Source organism: Embiotoca jacksoni, unplaced genomic scaffold, assembly GCF_022577435.1.
Source record: "Embiotoca jacksoni isolate LCO1_2020_lvr unplaced genomic scaffold, fEmbJac1.0.p SCAF_48, whole genome shotgun sequence".
Lineage (NCBI taxonomy): Eukaryota > Metazoa > Chordata > Actinopteri > Embiotocidae > Embiotoca > Embiotoca jacksoni.
The window spans coordinates 1,879,902-1,905,064 of record NW_027185401.1 but is presented as its reverse complement, the minus strand read 5'-3'; the positions used below and the strand labels follow the sequence as shown (position 1 = coordinate 1,905,064).

Below are 25,163 nucleotides of genomic sequence, written 5' to 3'. Positions count from 1 at the left end.
ACAGCTCGGCTGAAGCTGCTCGTGAGGTTTCATCGTCTGGATTTGAAAAAAAAAAGAAAAAAAAATCTGGGTCACATGATGCAGAAACACTGAAAAACATTCAGGTTGGTGGTGAGTTTATAACACGGACTGTTATCTGATGTTTAAAATACAAAACTACAAATCCTCACAGCTCCTCAGAAACTGATGGATTTAAATTGATTCAATAAAGTACATTAAATTCTATTGAATTGAATTCTTTTCTCTTTTCTAACTTCATATGTAATTAATGTGTTTAGATTGTAATTTTTAGTGTATTTCAAAATAAGAAATGTATTGGAAATGGTGTTGTAGGTAGGTAGGTAGGTAGGTAGGTAGGTAGGTAGGTAGTTACTTTATTAATCCCTGAGGGGAATTTTTTTCGCTACAGCAGCATACAGAAGCAATAAGATAATAATAGAAATAATAGAATAAAATAATAGAATATAATAGAATAGAATAATAGAAAAGCAATAAAATAGCAGTAAATAGCAGTAAAAAATAAAAAATATAAAAAGCACAGTATATACAGTACAGTATATATCTATATATATTATATACAAACAAACCAAGACACACAGTCAACAGTGTTATTGTACTATGATGGATTTTGCCAGAGGTGAGTTGTTGTACAGTCTTATTGCTGTCGGCAGGAATGATCTCCTGTATCTGTCCTTGTGACAGCGGAGCTGGAGGAATCTTTTGGAGAAAGTGCTCCTCTGTCCCTGCAGCAGGTGGTGGAGAGGGTGGTCAGGATTATCCAATATGGACAATAGTTTGTTCAGCGTCCTCCTCTCCACCACCTTTTCCAGGCTGACCAGTTTGTAGCCGATGATGGAGCCGGCCTTCTTAACCAGTTTGTTAAGTCTGTTGGTGTCTCCGCCTCCAATGCTGCTCCCCCAGCAGACCACAGCGAAGTACAGTTCACTGGCCACAACAGATGGTAGAACATCTCCAACATCTTGCTGCACACATTGAAGGATCGAAGTTTCCTCAAGAAAAAGAGTCGACTCATCACCTTCTTGTAGACAGCGTTGATGTTGGTCTTCCAGTTCAGTCTGTTGTCATGGAGACACCAGGTACTTGTACTCCTCCACCATGTCCACCTTCTCTCCCAGAACTCTCAGCGGTGGTGGAGCCGTCGTCTTCCTCCTGAAGTCGACCACCATCTCTCTGGTCTTGGCCACGTTCAGGAGCAGGTGATTTCTTCCCTTCCACTCCACAAAGTCCTCCACTACTGTCCTGTACTCGTCCTCCCGTCCATCCCTTATACACCGACCACTGCAGAGTCATCAGAGAACTTCTGCAGATGGCAGGACTCTGAGTTGTACTGGAAGTCAGTTGTGTATAAGGTGAACAGGAAGGAGACAGAACAGTTCCCTGAGGAGCTCCAGTACCACTGACCACCGTATCAGACAGCACACTGCCCAGACGGACAAACTGTGGTCCCCCTGGTTGTCTCTCTCTCCCCTTGAACCCAGTAATCTCCTTCATACCGGTCCACACCTCCCTCACGTTGTTCTGTTGAAGTTTGGCCTCCAGCTTCCTCCTGTAGGAGTCCTTGCACTCTCTCAGCTTCTCCTTCAGGTGGCGCTGCACACTCCTGAGCTCCTCCCTGTCCCCAGACCTGAAGGCTGCTTTCTTCTTATTAAGAAGAACTTTCAGGTCACTGGTGATCCACGGCTTATTGTTGGGGAAGCAGTGTACAGTCCGGGATGGTACGGTGGTGTGTTCACAGAATTTAATGTATTCTGTGATACAGTCCGTCCTGCTGTTGATGTCCTCCCCATGTGGTCCACACAGCACATCCCAGTCCGTGGACTCAAAGCAGTCCTGCAGGGCTTCTTTAGCCTCCTGTGTCCACCTCCTCACAGTCCTGGTGGTCACAGGCTGCCTCTGCACCAGGGGGACATACTTTGGAGTCAGCAGGACCAGGTTGTTGTCTGATCTACCAAGGGAGGGGGGGGGGGGCAGTAGTACTGTATGCATCCATGACATTAGCATACAGTAAGTCCAGAGTTTTATTGTTCCTTGTGGGGCAGTTAACATACTGGTGCAAAGTTGGCAGTACTTTATCCAGACTGGTTAAAGTCTCCAGTAACTGCCAAAAATGCACCGGGATGCTTAGTCTGCAGTTTGGACACGGTGGAGTAGATGGTGTCCACTGCTGCCTCTACGTCAGCTGATGGAGGAACGTACACAGCGATAACAATGGCGGACGTGAACTCCCTCGGCAAATAATAAGTGCGCATCCCCACGGCTAGAAGTTCAATGTCCGGGCTACAGAAACGTTCCTTCACACACGTGGTCGGGATTGCACCACCTCTCGTTCACATAGACTGCAATCCCTCCACCTTTCTTCTTGCCGCTCCGAACAACGTCTCCGTCCGCCCGAACAGTCCTGAAGCCGGGTACGGCCGCGCTGCGGTCCGGGAGATGTGAGTGCAGCCACGTCTCGGTGAAACACATGATGCTGCACTCCTGGTACTCTCTCTGGGTCTTTACCAGCGCGCCGAGCTCGTCCGTCTTGTTGGCCAACGACCTCACGTTCCCCATTAAGATCTCCGGTACCGCTGGTTTATATTTCCTCCTTTTCGCCTTCAGCTTAGCTCCAGCTCTGCAACCCCGACGTCTTCTCCGAAGTTTGTCCGGGATCTCAGGCCTCGCTCCGGGCAGCAGCAGTAGGGGCCTACTCAGCGATCAGCTGATCACGAGAGTAAACAATAACAATGGCCCCAGCCAGAAACGTGGAAAAATTACGGTCCATTGTCTGACCTTTAACTTAAAATCCTCCTGATGATAAAATATCAGTGTCGCTGCTCATTCTGTCAAATCCATCACATAAACCCAGCGGAAGTTTCAGCTGGAAGTTGTGAGGTTTTACATTTGAAGGGATAGTTTCCTCACAAATGTTCCAGTTATGAATGAAAGCAGTTCAAATCCTTCACAGAGCAGGTTTACTGTGGAATATGTAACATGTTCCTGAAGGTCACACGATCAGCTTCTCTGTCACTGGAACAGACAGGAAACTAAAACACTGACCTTCATCTAAATATCATACAGTGATAAAACAAACAAACAAACAAAACATTCACGAGTCCCGTCTTGGACAACCAAACGTACCAGACGGCATATCGAACAAGAACAAACTTAATACGAGTGTTTAGTCATTTTCTTACCTGAAAATACAAATAAAAGTAGAATCGATTGAGTATCTGCGTTTCTAACGTCCGTCCCAACGGTCTCGCTGGGTCGACTGGGTCGACCGAACTGTTGTAAAGGAGCACAGCGGCCTTCATTGAGATCTTGTTGACGCTACTGCCATCTGCTGGCGAACATTAACATCTATGAAGGGCATTTTTGTGTCTTTATTATGCAAGCAAATGAAATAATAGTTTTAAAAGCAAATTTCTGGCACTACAATCACAAATCAAGTTTTTAAGTAAAAAATATATAAACTCATTATAATTTTTTTTTTATCTCAGTATTTTTTAAATAAAATGACTAAAAGTAGTCCAACTACAAAGTTTATTATTTGTCTGAGGAATACAGCGATTTAGAAATAGATATAACATTAAAAAATAAATACAACAAAATGTGTCTTTTTACTTTTAATTATGAACGCACCATAAAATCCCAAAGTGTAACTCGCCGCAACCATGGCAACGTTAACACTTCCCCTTTTCTTTGTCAACGTTTTTCCACGCGTTCGCATCAGTGAAGACTTTTAACGTGACGTTTTCCAAAAACACTATTAGTGGAAAAAAAAAGAAAAAAAAGATGCAGAACTGCTAAAAGTAAAAATGCAATGAGCTTTCTGCTAAAGATTCCTCCACAATCAAGACAACCTTACACGGGTTGTGCAGTCTGATACAGATTGAAACCTGATTTAATAATAATAAAAAATAAAAATAAAAGTTTCATGAAAAAAATAAAATAAATAACATTATGATTCATAAGCGCTTCCGGTAGAGAAAAAGTTCCCCGGGGTCGCTACGACTTCTCCCCCGCGTGAGTCCTCGTGTGCTTTTTCAGGTGCGACGTCTGGGTGAAGCGTTTGCCGCAGGTGTCGCAGGCGTAGCGCTTGTCGCCCGTGTGGATCGTCATGTGCCGTTTCACGTGCGCCGTCTGCGTGAAGCGCTTCCCGCACGTTTGGCACGAGTACGGCTTCTCGCCCGCGTGGATCCTCCGATGTTTGTCCGTGTGGGACTTGTAGTCGAAGCGCTTTCCGCAAACGACACATTTTAGAGGCTTTTTACCCGTTTGGGACGCGACCGACTCGTCTGCGTTGCTCCTGAGGCGTCTCTTCTTCGGCTTCATCTCGGCCTTTGCGCGCCGGCCTCCTTTTTGATCTCGGCTCTCGGCGACTAGAAAGCTGCGATCGCTGTCCGGTTCCGGGTCGCTGCGGTCGCTTTCCTCAAAAGTTGGAGTCCCCGTGAAGGTTTCCGTCTCCAGCTTCAGAACGAGCTGCTCTCCGTCCCGACCGAGTTCCTCCTCTTCCTCTTTGATCTGCGGAGGTTCTGGTTCCTCCTGGTCCAAACCGGAGTTCCTCTCCTCGTTCCAGAGCTGAAGGTCTGAGAGAAACTCCTCCTCCTCCTGACAGACATGTTGCTGTGGGACGTCTGGAGGGACGAAAAGACGCGAGAAAAAGATTATTAACGTAAAGACAGAAAAACACACAGTTGTTGTTGTTGTTCTGTAGTGCATGTTGATGTCAGTTTGTTTTTCTCACCTCTTCCACCTTCCAGCTGGCCAGAGGCCTTTTTGACATCAAATGATTTTTACTTCTAGTCTTAGACTAGAAAACGGTGTAACCGGGTAAAATAATCTTAGATTTACATTTTAAATCTAGTCGGTCTTGTTTTTAGCATGAAAGGATCATCTAGTTTCACCGGTTATCTCCTTGACTTACGGACATTCACGAGTCCCGTCTTGTACAACCAAACGTACCAGACGGCATATCGAACAAGAACAAACTTAATACGAGTGTTTAGTCATTTTCTTACCTGAAAATACAAATAAAAGTGGCATCGATTGAGTATCTGCGTTTCTAACGTCCGTCCCAACGGTCTCGCTGGGTCGACTGGGTCGACCGAACTGTTGTAAAGGAGCACAGCGGCCTTCATTGAGATCTTGTTGACGCTACTGCCATCTGCTGGAGAACATTAACATCTATGAAGGGCATTTTTGTGTCTTTATTATGCAAGCAAATGAAATAATAGTTTTAAAAGCAAATTTCTGGCACTGCAATCACAAATCAAGTTTGTAAGTAAAACATATATAAACTGAGAATAAAATTATTGCATTGCCAACAAATTTGCTCTTAAAGTTTTGTTAGTTTTGGTCACAGATGAAGAATTTTGCTCGTGAAACTAGAATTCTTTTGGCTGCAAATTTAAAACCTTCACTCTCAAGTCAAAAGCATTGTTGAAGGTTAAGTTGGATGTAGTGGGCGGGGCCAACGCTGGAGACGGGAGTTTCTATTGGTCAGACTGAATCTGGGGGAAAATATTTGTTTCAGATTTTAACTGCTTTCATTCAAAACTGGAACATTTGTGAGGAAACTATCCCTTTAAATGTGAAACCTCACAACTTCCAGCTGAAACTTCCGCTGGGTTTATGTGATGGATTTGACAGAATGAGCAGCGACACTGATATTTTATCATCAGGAGGATTTTTGTTGCCGTCTGTGTCTTCAATAAAGAAGCAAAGAGAGGCGGCGCCATCTTGTGGCGAGTCACCGCAAGTACAACGAGATCCAGACGACTCGTTGGAGATGAATTTCACATCAGCTGGAAGGTGGAGGAGACAAAAAAAGAAGAAGCTGCAGTCGACTCTGTTTCCAGCAGAATCTCTGACGGCTTCGTTTCCACGAACTCATAAATCAAAGAAGAACTTTATTTAAAATGTGAGAGCAGATTATAAAGTTTGAAACATGTCGGACTGAATCCGATGGGAAATATTTATAATATGATATATGACAAACAATAAAAAGAATCAAAACAAAGAATATAATTTTTTTTTACTTCATTAAATTCATTTAAATCCATCAGTTCAATCAGTTTCTGAGGAGCTGTGAGGATTTGTAGTTTTGTATTTTAAACATCAGATAACAGTCCGTGTTATAAACTCACCACCAACCTGAATGTTTTTCAGTGTTTCTGCATCATGTGACCCAGATTTTTTTTTTCTTTTTTTTTCAAATCCAGACGATGAAACCGCACGAGCAGCTTCAGCCGAGCTGTCAATCAGCAGCAGCAGTCTTGTCTTTGTGCTGCAGGGGCTGATGGGAGGGTTTTGAGGACCTGTTAGAAACCACGTGTCCCTCGTCTGGTCTCTCACGGCTCGTCCTCGTTCGTCCTCGGCTGCGTCGGAGCGTCACTTCTCTCCAGGTTCACCAGAAGGAAACGCCGCCACACCGAAGAAACGAAATGTTTTTCCTCCCGGCTGCTGCTCTGTGCTGTCTGTGTTCAGGTGAGTGTTTTCCAGCCAATCGGGAGCCGGCAAACTTCACCTTTAACTAACGCCGTCACGCTGACCTTCATCTGTCCGTCCGTGTCTCCACAGCGCTGGTTGCCATGGCAGCAGAGCTCATTCAGGATGATTTAACTCTGACCAGGAAAGTTGGAGACAAAGTCTCATTCAGCTGTAAACAAACTGACCAGTGTGGTTATTATGTGTGGTGGTACCAGAAGAAAGAAACAGAAACATTCAGAGTGATTCTTGGTATTGGTAGGAGCAATGGAAAAATATATTCAGGGTTCAATCATCCTCAGAAAGATGATTTCTCTTCAGTGAATAAAGGGATCGGCTGGGAGCTGCAGATCCAGAACGTTAAACTCCATCATTCAGCCACCTACTACTGCTCCTGTTATAAGGATGATACCCACAGTGAGAAATGATCCCTGCAGCCTGAACAAAAACCAGCAGATGTCAAACAGTGTTTGTGACAGGAAGAGAGCAGTAAACCACAGCTCAGGTTCACATTTCACCTCCATCTCACAAACAGACTGAGCTGAGGGAAGTTTTTCTTTACTGCTGTCAGAACTTATTTTAGATTTATTTCATTTGGTTTTCAGCAGCTTTCAAGATCAATATTTTTGTTCTCATTTTTATTTTCTGAAGTTAAAGAACCATTAGTTGGGTTAAAATGTCAAATAAAAAGTGCTGAGTCAGAAAAGTGACGTAGTTTTACATCAGAGTCTGTGACTATATTATTGAACACACAGGCTGCATCTTCTGTAAATATAAGTACTTTAAATCTTATTTTTTAGCGACAACCATAACGGGAGTCTTTATGTTTTCAGGTTCCTTCACCGACACGTGAACGCGATATCTCAAGAATGCCTCAAGAGAACTTCTTCAAACTTGGTACAAACGTTTACCGGGCTAAAGGATGAATTACAACTTGATTTTGGTGGTCAAGGGTCAAAGGTCAAAGTTAATGTGACCTCATGTCTTTCCTATCCCGTCATCCCATTCTTGTCACCTTGAATTTCAGAACGCTTTGAAGGAATTTCTTCAAATTTGGATAAAATCAGCACCTGTACTCAAGGATTTTGGAGGTCACAGGTCAAAGGTCAAGGTCACTGTCAGTTCACTTTGACCCATCCTCATGAATATAATATGTCATGAATGCCTGGAGGTAGTTTCTTCACATGTTGCACAAAGGTTCACTACGTCAACGATAAACTGACTGGAAGGTCAAATGTCGAGGTCAAAGGTCAAGGTCACTGTGACCTCACGTCCATCTTATCCATCAGAAGAAGAGACAGTCATGTTGATATGAACCTGAAAGAAACACATCATGGAGCTGAAATATGACACTTTGGACTCGTTCACTTCATCTGACACGTTCAGCAGAAGACAGGTTTTTGTATCAGTCTGTTTCACTGTGGGGGGATCTTTGGCTCTGGAACTAAACTGTATGTAACAGGTAAGAACAAACATTTATTTTGCTTCAGCTATTTTATTGTAGAAACTGAAAATGTGTTTAAAGTCAGTTTCTGCTGCTTCGGGCTTCACAGGTTATTTTTTTTTAACAGATAGCAGAGAATTCATCTTGCAGACATTGTTACATAAGAAAAAAATCTATAATTTCTGAAAATATGTTTGAATCTCCCATAACAACTAAATCTTTTTATTTTTCTCTGCGTGAGAATGAAATTATCCACAAAAAGTGACATTTTAGTTTTGGTAGGAATATTTAGTGTTTGATTATCTGCGTAGTTCTAAATCATCACTTGACTTTTGAAAACAAGATGAGATTTATGGTAAATTTAATTTAATATTGTATTGTTCTTCTAAATGTGCACGAAAGTACACGTTTAAAATCATCGTGTCAGATAGTTAATGAATATCTTAATGAATATTAACTGTTTAATCATCTCAGTAGTTTTGTGTCATCTCTTGATGTTTTGGAAAAACAAAATAATTGTGTTTATTATAAATGTAAGTAGGATTTTGTGTTAATTTAAAATTTCGTAAAAAAAAACAATTATGAAACAAAACTATGAAAAGTAAAAAATTTTAATCAATCATCAATTAGTAGCTTAATTGTTCTGATTAAATCCTGTTGTTAATAATAAAGTAAACATTTCTGTTAATTGTTTTGGACAGATAATTAATATCTTAATGAATATTAACTGTTTGATCATCTCAGTAGTTTTGAGTCATCTCTTGAAGTTTTGGAAAACCAATATTATACTTTATTTTAAGTTTAAGTTAAAGTTTCATGTTTTTAAAAGTATTTTTAAGAAAAGTACGGATATATGTTAATTTTATCGCACAGTCAATAAATAGCTAAATTGTTAACATTAAATTCTTGTTAACTATTTGTTATATGAAGGTACAACTTTAACGTGAAAATACATTACTTTAAAAATGTAATAAATATATATGCATTTAAAAAATATATATTTGCAAATGTAAAAGGTGGTATTTAAATGAACACATTTTATTACTTGAATTTTCAATTTCAGAATAATGTCTTACATAACAGACTATTTAAAATTGTTATAAAATATAATTATCTAAACTGTATTGGTGTTTTGATGTGTTTAAAACAAAGTTTTAAATCAATTAACAATGTTTCTCTCTTTAGAGGCAACTGCAGAAATTTTTATATTTACCTTTATATTGAAGAAATATTTTCCATTGATTTCATGTAAATTTCATTGTATTTCATTAAGTTACATTAATGTATTTGGTAAAATAATAACTGTGCAAATAAAGCTGTAATATGATTTAATTATTCAAACATTTTCAGTCTTCTACATGTGACACTTGAATACATGAAGTGATGATTGTGTCTGATATGAAGGTGAACACAGTATGTAGTGAACTTTGTGCTGTATTGATGAGTAGTTTATTGATCAGAGTCCATGTAGTTTCCAGGATCAGACTGAATGCAGTGCTGGAAGCTGCTGTTGACTGTGTCACTGTGTGTCTGTGCTGCTTGTTGCTGCTGTCAAACTTCAGATAAGCCGGTGGTGAAGCCGGAGGTAATCATGTACCCAGCAGCATGCAGAGCCCACCTGGAGGGGAGGACCTTCCTGCTGTGTCTGGCCTCAGCCATGTTTCCTCCTGAGGTCCAGTTCTCCTGGAAAAGACAGAACAAGAGCGACTCGCTGGAGGAGCCTCTCTCTTCTGAGGGAGAACAGCTGGAGCTCAGAGAGCCGGGACGCACCGCCTCCATCAGGGTGGTTGATCAGGATGATCTCCACACCTTTAAATACCACTGTTACGTCAAGCATGAGTGGGACACAGTGAAGAACCAGACAGAAGAAGGTAATGAAGGCTTGGTGACTGTGTTCAGCAGGGATTCAGCTTCACGTGGAGACTCTGTCAAAGAGGACGGACATGTCTCACTGCAGCTCCAAACATCTGTCTCCATTTTATTTCAGAGGTTCCAGCTCCAGCAACCACCGATCCTCCAGAGACAGAACCAACAGACCCTCCATCTCTGCAGCAAGCTGACTGTAAGATCACCTGCTGTCGGTGTAGGGGTCATATTAAAGCTTGGTCAGGTCCTGAAGGGTCTTTGAGCTTTCAGTCAAACTGTAGTGGACACGTGTCTTCTTGCAAAACTGGTCGTCCCGCCAGGAAATGTTAAAGCGATAAAAAAAATTAATGATATTCACAAGAAATGTATATATTTGAACAGACTGTGGAGAGATGAATGACCTGTCTGTCTGTCTTTCTGTCTGTCTGTCAGTGTCCTTCCAGTCTCTGCGCAGGGTGAAGCTGCTCTGCGTGTTGTACACAGTGCTGATAGTGAAGAGTCTGGTGTACTGCTGTGGACTTTCTCTGATGACGAGCCTGAGAAACAAGAGACCGTCCACCAACTGAACACATGCTCGCTGACTGGTCATCTTAAATATAACTTTAATCAGTGTTCAGAAATTTTATTTTTGACGTGTGGTTGGTTTAAATGTGGACTTGGATAGAGTTGTCGAAATGTTTTTAAAAACTTAAAGTGTGACAAACAAAACGTGAAATTAAGCTGAATTTTTAGCTGCCTTGTTGGTATTTTAACAGTTAACATTTCTTTCGTCTTGTTCTTATTTTTAAATATTGTAGGTTGTAGGTTCCTCTCATTTATTCAGTACAATATTCTCAATAAACTAACAAAAAAACATTATTGTTTCAGGTCTCTGCTTACAGTAATTTACCGTGATTGTACATAAATTCTCTCCCATCCAAAACTGAAGTAAAAAAAAGAGAAACGTTCAGGCTGATACGAATATCATTGTACAAACAAACACAAACCATTCCTGTACTATTTTAGATAAACATGAACGTGCAGTTTTTTATCTAAACAAGCAGGTGTGTGAGATCCAGCTGGTTCAGGTCTGCATCTCCTGATCATTTATTTTGTGTATGAATCATTTTGTTTTAACTTGTGTCAGTGTCAAAGTAAACCTCTACGCCAGGGGTGTCAAACATACGGCCCGCGGGCCGGATCCGGCCCACCAGCGGGTCCAGCTCGGCCCGCCGGATGACTTTGCTAAGTGTGAAAATTACAGAAAGACGTAAATTGCATTTCTATGAGAATATGGAGGTTTATGAGTATAAACGTTGTGTTATTTTTGTTTTAATCGATCCAGTAATTGCTTCAAAAACAGCGTAAATGCGACGTCTGCTCCGGAGGAAGAAGCGCTCGGTGCCACAGGCAGCAGCGCTCGCTGCTCGCTTTGTGACGCGTTTGACGTCAAACGCGTCACAAAGCGAGGGAATCTGCAGAGGAGAGCCGGGGCAGATAAACAGTGGGCTGATGTCTGAGTTTTTGGTCTTTATGTTTCTAGTTTGTTGTAGAAAGACCTTAAAACAGGGTTTATCATCCAAAAACCTTCACCAATGATTTAAACAAAGAGAAATATTGTTGTTATGTATGCGTTATTATGCTATGATTTTACTGGTCTGGCCCACTTGAGATCAAAGTGGGCAGTATGTGGCCCCTTAACTAAAATGAGTTTGACACCCCTGCTCTACGCTGATGACACTGTTGTTTACACACATGAACATACAGCAGATTGAGCTGCTCTGAAGCTACAAATGCTCAAAAACAACAATCATGCAGCTTTTTGATAAATCAGGGCTGAAGTCTGAATGCTGAAGAAATGAACGGCGTGTTTATTAGTAGTAGAGAATCAGTTTAATTCCCAGTAGGTTGGTGTGTCAGTGGAACTTATGAGGTGAATTTGTTTAAAGTTGACAACCGAAAGTGCACTTTGATGTTCCTCTTACTGGGTCAATTAATTCATGAATCTTAATCACTCATTGATAGCGATAACTTGAATTAGAGTAGATTGAGTTTAATTTTCTCGTGTTGCATTTTCTTTCTTTGTAAATTTCTCCTTTTTTTTGTTTTTGTTTTGTTGTATATTCATGTGATTCAGCTCGGACAGCGGGGTCATTTAATTTTTGTATACGTGTACGTTCTCTCCTGTTCTGCTGATTCATAATTTAACTATAAAAAGGTGTAAAAACCTCCAGGTCATTTTGTGATGTACCGAAGTACTTCTGCATTAATGTCAAGTGTAAAACTAACGTGCCCCGAGCTTCAGGTGGGCGATGACGTTCAGTTTCAACTCTTGGCAGACGGGGGGCGCAGTGGAAAAAGTTATTTCGAGTAAAGAAGGAAGACCAACGACAGAGAGGGGAGCTCATAACAGCTGCAGATATGAATCTGTGGTTAGAAAAACCAAAAAAAACCTGTTGACTGCTAATGAAAACTTCCTTTCCTGCAGCAGACGGGCTGCGGGGGTTTCTGCTCTGCAGCCTCCACATTGTGGGTTTAATAAGACGTCGACAGTTACAACCGTTCACTCCGGTGGAAGAATGATTCCAGGAAGGAGCTGTGTTATTCATCGAAGAGAGAAACAGCTCAAACCGTAAATTGAGATCAGAGAAATGAACTTTGACGGAGTAAAAGCAGAGACCATAAACTTCCTGCTCTCTTTTTATGACCCGATATTTACAGTGTTTTTAGTCTGATAGAAATGACAAGAAAAAGTCTAAAAATGAATCTTGGAGAATAATAGTGACGGATCTTGGAGTGAGGTGTTGGTGACATGGCATTTTTGCTCATGTCAAACCTGTTAATAAGGTTATGCTATTAATACAAAGAGCAACAGCGCACAAACCACAGAGATAGAAACACAAACCACAGAGACAAACAAGTCATGACGTTTCACACGTTAACAAAACCTGTAACTTGTTCGGTGTTGGTTCACTTCAGGTCTCATTATTTTAGGTGCTCATAAAAATAAAGAAATTTACCCGTCAGAAGAGTTTGTACATGTTAGTGAATTTAATCCAATAAAATGTAATTAATTCACCTCACTACACACATTGACCCACTTCTCTCCAGGAAATTTATGTTAAATTTTACCGCTGTAGCCGTCTGTGTTTCACTCATGACGTGTCACATGATTCTGGCATTATAATATATCTTTAAGCTTATTAAGTAATTTTTGCTTCATTTGGGATCAATGATACACGGATGTGATTTTATATCTGATCTGTATTCACTGAAACGAAGAGATTGGCTGACTGTGGCCTCGATAATAAACTGGGGTTCCAGAAATCACAGCCCACCACTGAAGTGACTGGTCAAATCACTACTGAGTCCAGAGGTTCCAGTGAAAGAACTTTTATTCAACTTAGTTAGTCACCCAGAACGGAGGGGGTTTGCTCACATTCGTGGGTTAGTGTGTTTGTGTGGTTCTGAAACAGAAGAAGAACACACAACGTAAGAATAATGTAACTTAATAAAGAATAAGTTAATGGCAACTCGACGCCGTGTGGCATAACTAACACAAAGTGTTCACGTCGATTCAAGGAACAAAAACACAGTCAGAATACTTGAAACAATGAGACTCAGGAACACATATCATACGTCAGTGATGAACTAAACAAGATCTCAACAGAGCGCTGAAGAAAGCATGCAGTGTTAATTAAGCCACGTGTGCAGAATGAATGGATGCTGCATTGCGCTAGCACTCGGCATTACAGGCTACAACAAACAACATGATGAAGGACGACTACTAGTGATGTTACGAGATGTGCCGACGCTTCGAAGCGTGTCGAGTAACGGAGGGGGCGTTTCCTCGAAGCGCGTGTCGAGGCTTGCTTCATTTAGGGGAGGAGCCAAAAATGATGACGTCCGAAGCCTCGCTGCCCGGCTGTACCACGTGACTGCTTCGGGAAGTGGTTCAGATTTTGCCGGGAGGTTTGACATCAATATAAACCCCTCAGGCTCCGTTCAAAATGTGGGTTGTTGGTGGAGAGTTGAGGTCAGTTGAGAGTTTGGATAGTTTGGAGAGTTTAGAGAGAGAGAGATAGTTTGGAGAAGTTAGAGAGAGAGATAGTTTGGAGAAGTTAGAGAGAGAGATAGTTTGGAGATTTAGGAGAGTGAGGAGAGAAGGAGGTGATAACATGGAGCCAGCTGGGAAAAGGAGGATTTCCCCTGTGTGGGAACACTTTGATTTAATAACTCCTAATAAGCTAAATCTAACTCTATTTCAGACACATTAGGTTTGCTTATCAAGAACTGTATTTTTCACAGTTTCTTATTTTATTCAAAGGTGAGGTGTTTATTGTGCTCCAAGGAGTTGGGGTACAATAACAACACCTCATCCATGCTGAGGCGTTACCGTGCCTTGCATGAGAATAAGGAGGAAACTGGAGCTTCACCCAGCCAAGGTAAGTCATTACAATATTACAAATGCACCATCACAATTTTTCCCTGTTCACCTTTGTTTATTGTGCAAATAAAGACAGGTAACAGACACTGTATTTATTCTCTTTTAACCAGCCACCAGAAAACAAGAGCTGGATGAAGCCCTCGTCTCCATGATAGTGAAGGACACACAGCCCTTCAGTATTGTGGATGATGTTGGATTCAGGGCATTTGTGTCCAAACTGGATCCTAATTATGTTCTCCCTACAAGGCAGGTATGTATGGGTGCATGCATGAAACAAATGAGTACTTTATTGTGTCTCACAGTTCAGCACTATATATTTTTTCCTTTAGGCTCTGAAGGCCACGGTGGAGGCCAAGTATGAGTCAGCTAAGGAGAAGGCTAAAGTGGAAAAGGTGGCTGCTGTTAGCTTTACTTCTGACATGTGGACATCCATCAATATGGATGCCTACCTGGCTGTAACATGCCATTTTGTGGGTGAGAAAACCACACTCAGTTCAGTGCTGTTAGGAGTGCAGGCATTCCCCCAATCACACACTGCTGAAAATATAGCTCGTGTGAAAGCCTCCCTGATGGAGGAATGGGGAATCGCTAATAAGGTGACATGTATGGTCACTGATGGTGCTCCCAATATGGTTGCCTGTGTGAGAGAGCTGAAGCTTCGGCACCATATTTGCATTGCACACACACTGAATCTGATAGTGAAGAAGGCACTTGACCAGCAGCCTGCGCTCTCTGGCATCCGGGCCAAAGCACGGAAGCTGGTTGGCTTCTTTAGAAGCAGCACCACTGCTAAGGTATGCTCTTTCCCTTTATTTCAATTTCTAATAACGCTAATAGTTTGTCTGTGTTCCTACTGCAGTGATTTAATGGCCTACTCATCTGCATCTTTAAAGGAGAAGCTTACACAAGTGCAACTTCATCTGGGGATGGCAAACATGAAGCCAATGCAAGAAGTGGAGACCAGATGGAGCAGCACATATTTGATGCTGCAACGTTTGGTGGAGCAAAGGGAGCCAGTAGGAGCAGCGTTAGCTGGGTTACAACATGACATCCCCTTCCTAACATCAGAAGAGTTCAACATTGTTGGAGGGTGCCTTTCTTTGCTGTCTCCCTTCTACGATGCCACCGTAGAGCTGTCGGCAGAGGAAAATGTGTCTGTCTCCAAAGTTGTCCCCCTCGTGAAGATGCTGGAGCACACCCTTCAGGAGGAAATAACAAAGCCGGCACCTGCAGCAGCATTGGAAATGGGAGACCAGCTCATCAGGCAACTCCGGGAGAAGCTGTACACTTTGCAGTCGACGAGCATCGTGTCTCTTGCTTCCCTCCTGGACCCCCGATTTAAAGCAATAGGATTTTTCAGCCAAACAAAAGCCACCGAAGCAATAAAACGACTGACCTCCGAGTGTGCCACCATTATACGGTCAACACAAAGCAGAGAGGAAATCCCCCAGGCTTCCACCTCTCGTGATGTCACAGGAGGTAATCTATTATTTTACATTTTGAGATCAATTATTCCTATGAGAACACTTAGTAACATGATCTGTGGTTTCCTCTTAGGTAGCAAACTGTGGCATCCTTTAGACACCAGCGTCATGGAGGCACGGAAGACTCAAAATGTGACAGCAGATGCCACTGTGGAGGTCCAGCGCTACCTTTCAGAGCCAAATATAAACAGGCTGGAAAACCCTCTGGAGTACTGGGAGAGGCAAAAATTACTGTATCCAAATTTATATAGACTTGCTCTTGCGTTTTTGTGCACGCCAGCATCTTCTGTACCCTGTGAAAGGGTGTTTTCAAAGGCCGGAGAGGTTGTGTTAAAAAAAAGGAATCGTTTAAAACCAAAAACTGTTGAGAAACTGTTATTTCTGAATGAAAATGAATAAAATGTCCCCTGTCCTGTACATCATTGTCCAAGTTACACAAGCATATTCAGTCCCCTCTTCCTTGTTCCACAAGCACTTCCACTGTCCTCTGCCTGCTTAAGCCCATGCCATTTTCCTAAAGTGACAGAAAAACATGATTACACAACCTGCCATATCATCAGATACTACCATTTTGGGAAAATTTACACACACAGAATATATTCAAAAAATATTTTATTATGCACATATGTGATAATTTATGTACAGAAATTATTTGGTCATGCATTTTTGTAATTCATAGTCATTCCCAACAGCCATAACAGACACAAAAATTCAATGCATCACATGTGGTTCAGATACAGCTGCCTGTGATTATACACTTGGCCAGTAGGTGGTTTCGTGTTCACATGAAGCTTCGAGAAATGAACCCTTTCTCGAACCAATTGGCTGAAGTGGTTCGATGCCTCATGAGGCTTCATCTCACCATCACTACTTACATGTCAAAGGACGCACACATGAAGTCTTCAAACGCTGTAACACACATTCACGACTACCACCTCCAACATATTGTAGCAGGGGAGAGCTGCCCTGCACAGGTGAGCTGGTTCACACATGAGCGGTGGAACGTACCACTCCGAGGGGGTGTGGCGGAATAGTCCAAGTGAACCCGGCCTTTTCACCAGAAACACAAACCACTGAGACAAACAAGTCATGACGTTTCACACGTTAAGAAAACCTGTAACTTGTTCGGTGTTGGTTCACTTCAGGTCTCATTATTTTAGGTACTATAAAAACATTGAAATTAACCCATCAAAAGAGTTTGTACATGTTAGTGAGTTTAATCAAATTTTTTTTAATTAATTCACCTCACTACACACATTAACCCACTTCTCTCCAGGAAATTTATGTTTATTTTTTACCGCTGTAGCCGTCTGTGTTTCACTCATGACGTGTCACATGATTCTGGCATTATAATATATCTTTAAGCTTATTAAGTCATTTTCGCTTCATTTGGGATCAATGCTACACTGATGTAATTTTGTATCTGATCTGTATTCACAGTGTAAATGGAAGTTACAAAGCTGCAGTAAATCTCAATTAAAGTAGAGTTCATGAGGTCGGTGTTCATTTTATGTTATAGAGTTTTTCTGATCTGAGTCAAAATCACAGTTTATCAAGACATTTTGAGAAAAGACCATAACGTACAAACATATTTTAAAACATTTATGGAATGATCACATGTAATTAATGTTTTTAGATTGTAATTTTTAGTATATTTCAAATTAAGAAATTTATTGGAAATAGTGTTGTCAGTAGTTTCCTATAAAACATTATTGCTAGTTTGTGTTTCCTTTTTTTTTAAATGTGTTGCATGAATATATTAAATGAAACTAATTCATGAAAAGATTAAAACCACCCATCATGTTTTCATCCCCCTGCTGTTTGTTCACTCGTGTAAACAACAGTGTCATCAGCGTAGAGGTTTACATCCGCACTGTAATACAGTTATAAAAGATAATCTACAACCAAACCAAACGAACATCTGTATTTAACGTTGTTGACCCTGATGTTTATTTTTATTTGTATTCTTTTAGATTTTCTTCGGGACATTCTCTGAGAATGTATTAAATGTTATTTAAAATCAGAGTTAAACTATTGAGGCTGTGATTGTTCACAGTTTATATCATTTACAAAAATTCTTCTAAACTTAAGTTTATGAAGTCAGAAAATATAATTGATTTATTCCTAATTGAGGTTACTATATGAAAAACGAGATATACTGTTAAAAATACCTGACAGATAACAATTGAATTTTCTTTATTATTGGATTAGAAAATAACACTCAGAGCAGAGGGACAATAATTTTAAAGATTTATGTGTATTTATGTTTTTGTATGTTTAGAATAACTGTTTGAAAAGACAAAAGAAAGAGCGAGATCCGTATCAGCCTTTTTTTTTTTTTTTACTTAAGTTTTGGATGTGAGATCATTTTCGTACAATCACAGTAAACTACTACAAGCATAGATAAAAACAACAACAATGATATTTTTCAGTTTATAGAGAATATTGTACTGCAGAAATGAGAGGAACCTACAACGCTGAGTATAATTAAAAGTAAGATCGAGGCGAAAACAATATTAAGTGCTAAAACATCAACAAGTCAGCAAATAAAGCGTCTAAACTTGGAATTAAATTGAAGTCAAACTTCTCCAACTGTATCTAACTCCACATTTCAACCAACCACACTCGTCCCATTTTAAAATTTCTGAACACTGATCAAAGTTACAAATTTAGATGAGTTGATGATATTTGTTGGTGGTAAAAGACGAGCAGAAAACAGTCAGTGAGCATGTGTTCAGTTGGTGGACGGTCTCTTGTTTCTCAGGCTCGTCATCAGAGAAAGTCCACAGCAGTACACCAGACTCTTCACTATCAGCACTGTGTACAACACGCAGAGCAGCTTCACCCTGCGCAGAGACTGGAAGGACACTGACAGACAGACAGAAAGACAGACAGACAGGTCATTCATCTCTCCACAGTCTGTTCAAATATATACGTTTCTTGAGAATATCATTCATTTTTATGTCGCTTTAACTTTTCCTGGCGGGACGACCAGTTTTACAAGAAGACACGTGTCCACTACAGTTTGACTGAAAGCTCAAAGACCCTTCAGGACCTGACCAAGCTTTAATATGACCCCTACACCGACAGCAGGTGATCTTACAGTCAGCTGTTGGTTCTGTCTGTGGAGGATCGGTGGTTGCTGGAGCTGGAACCTCTGAAATAAAATGGAGACAGATGTTTGGAGCTGCAGTGAGACATGTCTGTCCTCTTTGACAGAGTCTCCACATGAAGCTGAATCCCTGCTGAACACAGTCACCAAGCCTTCATTACCTTCTCTCTGGTTCGACTCATGCTTGACGTAACAGTGGTATTTAAAGGTGTGGAGATCATCCTGATCAACCACCCTGATGGAGGCGGTGCGTCCCGGCTCTCTGAGCTCCAGCTGTTCTCCCTCAGAAGAGAGAAGCTCCTCCAGCAAGTCGTTCTTCTTCTGTCTTTTCCAGGAGAACTGGACCTCAGGAGGAAACATGGCTGAGGCCAGACACAGCAGGAAGGTCCTCCCCTCCAGGTGGGCTCTGCATGCTGCTGGGTACATGATTACCTCCGGCTTCACCACCGGCTTATCTGAAGTTTGACAGCAGCAACAAGCAGCACAGACACACAGTGACACAGTCAACAGCAGCTTCCAGCACTGCATTCAGTCTGATCCTGGAAACTACATGGACTCTGATCAATAAACTACTCATCAATACAGCACAAAGTTCACTACATACTGTGTTCACCTTCATATCAGACACAATCATCACTTCATGTATTCAAGTGTCACATGTAGAAGACTGAAAATGTTTGAAAAATTAAATCATATTACAGTTTTATTTGCACAGTTATTATTTTACCAAATACTTTAATGTAACTTAATGAAATATAATTAAATTTACATGAAATCAATGGAAAATATTTCTTCAACATAAAGGTAAATATAAAAGTTTCCATAGTTGCCTCCAATGAAAGAAACATTGTTATTTGATTTAAAACATTGTGTTGCACTTTAAATATTTAGCACCATTAACTTTAACTGTTAAACACGTCAAAACACCAATACATTTTAGATAATTATATTTCATAACAATTTTAAGTAGTCTGTTATGTAAGACATTATTCTGAAATTGAAAATTCAAGTAATAAAATGTGTTCATTTAAATACCACCTTTTACATTTGCAAATATATATATGCACATATATTTTTTACATTTTTGTTGATGTATTTTCACTTTAAAGTTGTACCTTCATATAACAAATAGTTTACAGGAATTTAATGTTAACAAGTCAGCTATTTATTGACTATGCGATAAAAAAAATATATAAATATACTTTTCTTAAAAATACTTTTAAAAATATGAAACATTCACTTAAACTTAAAATAAAGTTTAATATTGTTTTTCCAAAACTTCAAGAGATGACTCAAAACTACTGAGATGATCAAACAGTTAATATTCATTAAGATATTAATTATCTGTTCAAAACAATTAACAGAAATGTTTACTTTATTATTAACAACCGGATTTCATGTGAACAATTAAGCTACTAATTGATGATTGATTGAAATTTTTACTTTTCATAGTTTTGTTTCATAATTGTTTTTACGAAATTTTAACTTAACACAAAATACTACTTACATTTATAATAAATACAATTATTTTGTTTTTCCAAAACATCAAGAGATGACACAAAACTACTGAGATCATTAAACAGTTAATATTCATTAAGATGTTCATTAATTATCCGACACGATGATTTAAAATGTGTACTTTCGTATAAATTTAGAAGAACAATACAATATTAAATTAAATTGACCATAAATCTCATATTGTTTTTAAAAGTCAAGTGATGATTTAGAACTACGCAGATAATCAAACACTAAATATTCCTAACAAAACTAAAATGTCACTTTTTGTGGATAATTTCATTCTCACGCAGAGAAAAATAAAAAGATTTAGTTGTTATGGGAGATTCAAACATATTTTCAGAAATTATAGATTTTTCTTATGTAACAATGTCTGCAAGATGAATTCTCTGCTATCTGTTAAAAAAAATAACCTGTGAAGCCCGAAGCAGCAGAAACTGACTTTAAACACATTTTCAGTTTCTACAATAAAATAGCTGAAGCAAAATAAATGTTTGTTCTTACCTGTTACATACAGTTTAGTTCCAGAGCCAAAGGTGTAGCCGTAGCTGTATCCTCCCACAGTGAAACAGACTGATACAAAAACCTGTCTTCTGCTGAACGTGTCAGATGAAGTGAACGAGTCCAAAGTGTCATATTTCAGCTCCATGATGTGTTTCTTTCAGGTTCATATCAACATGACTGTCTCTTCTTCTGATGGATAAGATGGACGTGAGGTCACAGTGACCTTGACCTTTGACCTCAACCTTTGACCTTCCAGTCAGTTTATCGTTGTTGTAGTGAACCTTTGTGCAACATGTGAAGAAACTACCTCCAGGCATTCATGACATATTATATTCATGAGGATGGATCAAAGTGAACGGACAGTGACCTTGACCTTTGACCTGTGACCCCAAAATCCTTGAGTACAGGTGCTGATTTTATCCAAATTTGAAGAAATTCCTTCAAAGCGTTCTGAAATTCAAAGTGACAAGAATGGGATGACGGGATAGGAAAGACATGAGGTCACATTAACTTTGACCTTTGACCCTTGACCACCAAAATCAAGTTGTAATTCATCCTTTAGCCCGGTAAACGTTTGTACCAAGTTTGAAGAAGTTCTCTGGAGGCATTCTTGAGATATCGCGTTCACGTGTCGGTGAAGGAACCTGAAAACATAAAGACTCCCGTTATGGTTGTCGCTAAAAAATAAGATTTAAAGTACTTATATTTACAGAAGATGCAGCCTGTGTGTTCAATAATATAGTCACAGACTCTGATGTAAAACTACGTCACTTTTCTGACTCAGCACTTTTTATTTGACATTTTAACCCAACTAATGGTTCTTTAACTTCAGAAAATAAAAATGAGAACAAAAATATTGATCTTGAAAGCTGCTGAAAACCAAATGAAATAAATCTAAAATAAGTTCTGACAGCAGTAAAGAAAAACTTCCCTCAGCTCAGTCTGTTTGTGAGATGGAGGTGAAATGTGAACCTGAGCTGTGGTTTACTGCTCTCTTCCTGTCACAAACACTGTTTGACATCTGCTGGTTTTTGTTCAGGCTGCAGGGATCATTTCTCACTGTGGGTACGAATACTTCTTACAGGAGCAGTAGTAGGTGGCTGAATGATTGAGTTTAACGTTCTGGATCTGCAGCTCCCAGCCGATCCCTTTATTCACTGAAGAGAAATCATCTTGCTGAGGATGATTGAACTCTGAATCTATTTCTCCATTGCTCCTACGAATACGAAGAATCACTCTGAATGTTTCTGTTTCTTTCTTCTGATACCAGTACACATTAACACTATCACACAGGTCAGTTTGTTTACAGCTGAATGAGACTTTGTCTCCAACTTTCCTGGTCAGAGTTAAATCATCCTGAATGAGCTCTGCTGCCATGGCAACCAGCGCTGTGGAGACACGGACGGACAGATGAAGGTCAGCGTGACGGCGTTAGTTAAAGGTGAAGTTTGCCGGCTCCCGATTGGCTGGAAAACACTCACCTGAACACAGACAGCACAGAGCAGCAGCCGGGAGGAAAAACATTTCGTTTCTTCGGTGCGGCGGCGTTTCCTTCTGGTGAACCTGGAGAGAAGTGACGCTCCGACGCAGCCGAGGACGAACGAGGACGAGCCGTGAGAGACCAGACGAGGGACACGTGGTTTCTAACAGGTCCTCAAAACCCTCCCATCAGCCCCTGCAGCACAAAGATAAGACTGCTGCTGCTGATTGACAGCTCGGCTGAAGCTGCTCGTGCGGTTTCATCGTCTGGATTTGAAAAAAAAAGAAAAAAAAATCTGGGTCACATGATGCAGAAACACTGAAAAACATTCAGGTTGGTGGTGAGTTTATAACACGGACTGTTATCTGATGTTTAAAATACAAAACTACAAATCCTCACAGCTCCTCAGAAACTGATTGAACTCTGAAATGTTTTTAAATTCATTCAATAAAGTAAATTAAATTCTATTGATTTGAATTATTTTCTCTCTTCTAACATCACAGATTTTGATCGTCATGTTGTTCACGTTGTTTCCACAAAACAAATATTTCCCCTCAGATTCAGTCCGACATGTTTCAAACTTTATAATCTGCTCTCACATTTTAAATAAAGTTCTGTTTTGATTTATGAGTTCGTGGAAACGAAGCCGTCAGAGATTCTGCTGGAAACAGAGTCGACTGCAGCTTCTTTCTTTTTTTTTGTCTCCTCCACCTTCCAGCTGATGTGAAATTCATCTCCAACGAGTCGTCTGGATCTCGTTGTACTTGCGGTGACTCGCCTCAAGATGGCGCCGCCTCTCTTTGCTTCTTTATTGAAGACACAGACGGCAACAAAAATCCTCCTGATGATAAAATATCAGTGTCGCTGCTCATTCTGTCAAATCCATCACATAAACCCAGCGGAAGTTTCAGCTGGAAGTTGTGAGGTTTTACATTTAAAGGGATAGTTTCCTCACAAATGTTCCATTAACGCTTGTTGACGCTACTCCCATCTGCTGGCGAACATTAACATCTATGAAGGTTATTTTTGTGTCTTCATTATGCAAACAAAAAAAAAAAACAGATTTAAAAGCAAATTTCTGGCACTACAAACACAAATCAAGTTTTTAAGTAAAAAATATATGAACTGAGAATAATTTATTTTTTTTATCTTAATATTATTTAAATAAAATGACTAAAAGTAGTCCAACTACAAAGTTTATTATTTGTCTGAGGAATACAGCGATTTAGAAGTAAATATAATATTAAAAAATAAATACAACAAAACGTGTCTTTTTACTTTTTATTATGAACGCACCATAAAATCCCAAAGTGTAACTCGCCGCAACCATGGCAACGTTACACTTCCCCTTTTCTTTGTAAACGTTTTTCCACGCGTTCGCATCAGTGAAGACTTTTAACGTGACGTTTTCCAAAAACACTATTAGTGGAAAAAAAAAAGAAGAAAAAAAAGATGCAGGACTGTTAAAAGTAAAAATGCAATGAGCTTTCTGCTAAAGATTCCTCCACAATCAAGACAACCTTACACGGGTTGTGCAGTCTGATACAGATTGAAACCTGATTTAACAATAAAAAATAAAATAATTAACATTATGATTCATAAGCGCTTCCGGTAGAGAAAAAGTTCCCCGGGGTCGCTACGACTTCTCCCCCGCGTGAGTCCTCGTGTGCTTTTTCAGGTGCGACGTCTGGGTGAAGCGTTTGCCGCAGGTGTCGCAGGCGTAGCGCTTGTCGCCCGTGTGGATCGTCATGTGCCGTTTCACGTGCGCCGTCTGCGTGAAGCGCTTCCCGCACGTTTGGCACGAGTACGGCTTCTCGCCCGCGTGGATCCTCCGATGTTTGTCCGTGTGGGACTTGTAGTCGAAGCGCTTTCCGCAAACGTCACATTTTAGAGGCTTTTTACCCGTTTGGGACGCGACCGACTCGTCTGCGTTGCTCCTGAGGCGTCTCTTCTTCGGCTTCATCTCGGCCTTTGCGCGCCGGCCTCCTTTTTGATCTCGGCTCTCGGCGACTAGAAAGCTGCGATCGCTGTCCGGTTCCGGGTCGCTGCGGTCGCTTTCCTCAAAAGTTGGAGTCCCCGTGAAGGTTTCCGTCTCCAGCTTCAGAACGAGCTGCTCTCCGTCCCGACCGAGTTCCTCCTCTTCCTCTTTCATCTGCGGAGGTTCTGGTTCCTCCTGGTCCAAACCGGAGTTCCTCTCCTCGTTCCAGAGCTGAAGGTCTGAGAGAAACTCCTCCTCCTCCTGACAGACATGTTGCTGTGGGACGTCTGGAGGGACGAAAAGATGCGAGAAAAAGATTATTAACGTAAAGACAGAAAAACACACAGTTGTTGTTGTTGTTCTGTAGTGCATGTTGATGTCAGTTTGTTTTTCTCACCTCTTCCACCTTCCAGCTGGCCAGAGGCCTTTTTGACATCAAATGATTTTTACTTCTAGTCTTAGACTACAAAACGGTGTAACCGGGTAAAATAATCTTAGATTTACATTTTAAATCCAGTCGGTCTTGTTTTTAGCATGAAAGGATCATCTAGTTTCACCGGTTAAGTAGGTAGGCAGGTAGGTAGGTAGGTACGTAGGTAGGTAGGTAGGTAGTTACTTTATTAATCCCCGAGGGGAAATTTTTTTCGCTACAGCAGCAAACAGAAGCAATAAGATAATAATAGAAATAATAGAATAAAATAATAGAATGGAATATAATAATAGAAAAGCAATAAAATAGCATTGAAAAATATAAATATAAAATATAAAATGCACAGTTTATACAGTACATCATATATCTGTATATATTATATTCAAACAAACCAAGACACACAGTCAACAGTGTTATTGTACTGTGATGGAT

The 25,163-nt window shown here is 40.4% G+C and overlaps 2 protein-coding genes across 7 annotated transcripts; both read right to left on the bottom strand.

The window, feature by feature from the left end:
- Positions 1–3,948: 3,948 nt before the first annotated feature.
- LOC138210752 (zinc finger protein 233-like) lies at positions 3,949–4,887 on the bottom strand. The gene has a single exon (XM_069170047.1). The coding sequence runs from the start codon at positions 4,723–4,725 to the stop codon at positions 4,012–4,014; it is 714 nt and encodes a 237-aa protein (XP_069026148.1). The 5' UTR covers positions 4,726–4,887; the 3' UTR covers positions 3,949–4,011.
- Positions 4,888–18,036: 13,149 nt separating this feature from the next.
- Positions 18,037–23,210, bottom strand: LOC138210771 (immunoglobulin lambda-like polypeptide 5). Of its 6 annotated transcripts, XM_069170088.1 has the most exons (7): positions 23,102–23,210; positions 22,325–22,589; positions 21,424–22,231; positions 20,844–21,293; positions 18,986–19,279; positions 18,816–18,869; positions 18,037–18,580 (listed from the first exon to the last, which is right to left on the bottom strand). In XM_069170088.1, exons 4-7 carry the CDS (start codon positions 20,986–20,988, stop codon positions 18,447–18,449), a joined length of 627 nt encoding a protein of 208 aa, XP_069026189.1. In that variant the 5' UTR covers positions 20,989–21,293; positions 21,424–22,231; positions 22,325–22,589; positions 23,102–23,210; the 3' UTR covers positions 18,037–18,446. The 6 variants fall into 6 exon arrangements, with proteins under 6 accessions (XP_069026189.1, XP_069026186.1, XP_069026185.1 ...); XM_069170085.1 differs by having other exon boundaries at positions 20,844–22,231; positions 23,035–23,210; XM_069170084.1 differs by having other exon boundaries at positions 20,844–22,231.
- Between the last annotated feature and the right edge of the window lie 1,953 nt (positions 23,211–25,163).

Coding starts and splice junctions, on each gene's coding strand:
- LOC138210752 (XM_069170047.1), bottom strand. CDS start 4,725: ATGCACTACAGAACAACAACAACAACTGTGTGTTTTTCTGTCTTTACG.
- LOC138210771 (XM_069170085.1), bottom strand. CDS start 20,988: ATGGAGCTGAAATATGACACTTTGGACTCGTTCACTTCATCTGACACG. Junction 19,280..20,843: donor AACTAAACTGTATGTAACAG/GTAAGAACAAAC, acceptor GTCAAACTTCAG/ATAAGCCGGTGGTGAAGCCG. Junction 18,581..18,815: donor GACAGAACCAACAGCTGACT/GTAAGATCACCT, acceptor TCTGTCTGTCAG/TGTCCTTCCAGTCTCTGCGC.